The 2,113-nt window shown below is 33.6% G+C and overlaps 1 protein-coding gene across 1 annotated transcript; it reads left to right on the forward strand.

Annotated features, from left to right (window-relative positions):
• Positions 1-489: 489 nt before the first annotated feature.
• On the forward strand, positions 490-849 carry LOC107784779 (calcium-binding protein KRP1-like). Its single transcript, XM_016605960.2, has one exon. It carries the CDS (start codon positions 490-492, stop codon positions 847-849), a length of 360 nt encoding a protein of 119 aa, XP_016461446.1.
• The last annotated feature ends 1,264 nt before the right edge of the window (positions 850-2,113 follow it).

Consider the following 2,113-nt stretch of genomic DNA (forward strand, 5'->3'; position numbering starts at 1 on the left):
TTTAAGAATTTTAATGTAGATAATTTATCTTAATACAAATATTAACAGATAACTTTCACGACTTAAATATGTTGTCCCAAAACTTTCCTAAAAAAATGAAAAAGATTTTCTTAAAATTTCTCCTAGCAGTATGGAGCAGGTCAAAGGAGACATGGAATAATAAAAAAATAGATAATAATCCATGTGTGAAATGACAGTAATTGCCCTTAAGAGAGTGACAGGCTGACAAGCTTCTTAGAAACAGAGAGGCAATTGCAGTGTGCAAGAACCAAAGCCGACCAGTAATTAAAATCTCTGTGATTTGGTTGTCATCCTTAGCTGAACCCCCCCACCCCCCCTCCCCCTCCCCCAATTCTTCCTCTTTCCTAGAACCCCTTTATTTCCCCCCTTATATTAGTCCTACCATATTGTTCCCCAAAATCAAGAATCATCAATCAATAATCTCCCTCTTCCTACGAAAAAAGAGAGTTTTTTTATTTTAAGAAAATAATGGCTGGTACAAAAACCAATGATTTTCAAGATATGTTACCAATGATGGCAAATAAGCTAGGTGGGGATGGTTTAATAAGAGAGTTATGTAATGGGTTTCAGCTATTAATGGATAGAGAAAAAGGGGTTATTACTTTTGAGAGTTTGAAGAAAAACTCAGCAATTCTTGGGCTACAAAATTTAAGAGATGATGAGCTGCTGAGTATGTTAAGAGAAGGTGATTTGAACGGGGATGGTGTTCTTGATCAGATGGAATTTTGTGTGCTTATGTTCAGATTGAGTCCTGAATTAATGGAAGAATCTGAAGATTTGCTTGAATTAGCTTTGCAACAGGAATTCAAGACTAATCCAACAAGGTGATTTGATATCTGATGTTCCATTTGAGACTCGAAAGGGACATCATTTGAAGCTTCATTTGTGTAACTTACTTTTTCTTTCTTTGATTCTTATATGTCTTGTTTATGCTGAATTTTGGAAAGGAAAATGTTATTGAAAAGCTGGAAACAAGAATTGGGTTTCTGATTTCTGACCCGAATATACAAATTCTTTGTAATTTCATTTGGAATTTTCTGCTTCAGGTTTCAATTTCCCTTTTTATTTTCCGTTTGACATATATGCTTTTAAAGAAGTAGCCAAATCCAACAATGTGCCTATAACGGGTCAAAATACGAAATTGGTCAATCAATCAAAACTAATTGTATTAGTTACTCACAAGGTATTGAAAATATGTATATTATAGGTACATGATACAAATATATTTAAAAAATATATATTTTATCAACTATTATTTTTTGAAGCGACTAAAAACATAAAATATTTCTCTTTAATGGAAGGTAGCAAATTTCTGATAACTACGCGCAAACTAACTTGACATCACTATTACGAAAATCAAGCTAAAAGCCGGCTTATATCTGCATAATTGATCTTCAATAGGTGAACATAATAATCTAGTTATGAGTATCGGTAAGTATCAATTTCGAGTAAAATATTTAAATACTGATATAAAGATGTAGTAGGAGTATTAGTTTGCACTTTTAGTTTCTTAAATTTTACAAACTTATTTTTTTTCTAGCGAGGAAAAAGTACACCAGTTAATCAGGCCGGGCTGGCCCGTTCACAATCCGGTTTAGTCCGGTACTGTAGTGTTTGGGGCGGACTGAAACGGGTTGGGCGGGGAGCGGATTTTAGACGAATATTTTGGGAAACCGGTGCACCAAAACCCGCTTAGTCCGGTTATCCGTTAACGGGTTTTTACCGGGCTACAGCCCAGTCCAGTCCAGTTTCCGTTACAATTTTTTTTTTTAAATTTTCTGAACCGTTGCCAACATTCAAATTCAAAAATGACCGTTGGTAAAGGCCCTTTTTTGCAAAAATGGCCATTTTGGCCTAGCCCCTTAAGGAAATAGCCCCCACCCCTAATATTTGATAAATTACAATTTTAACCTTTTAAAAACTATAAATAGCCCATCTTCTTCTTCATTTTTTCTCATAATTTACTCTCTTGCTACTCTAATTCTCTCTTAATAATATTGATTATTGTTCTTAAATTCTCAATTGCTTATTATTTCAAGTTTCATCAAATATTTGGTTTATCCATTACAAAATTATTATTATCAAATATAAA

This window comes from Nicotiana tabacum, chromosome 10 (assembly GCF_000715075.1).
Source record: "Nicotiana tabacum cultivar K326 chromosome 10, ASM71507v2, whole genome shotgun sequence".
Classification (NCBI taxonomy): Eukaryota; Viridiplantae; Streptophyta; class Magnoliopsida; order Solanales; family Solanaceae; genus Nicotiana; species Nicotiana tabacum.

Bases quoted from the DNA above. Each gene is read 5' to 3' on its own strand.
- LOC107784779 (XM_016605960.2), top strand. From the start codon at position 490: ATGGCTGGTACAAAAACCAATGATTTTCAAGATATGTTACCAATGATG.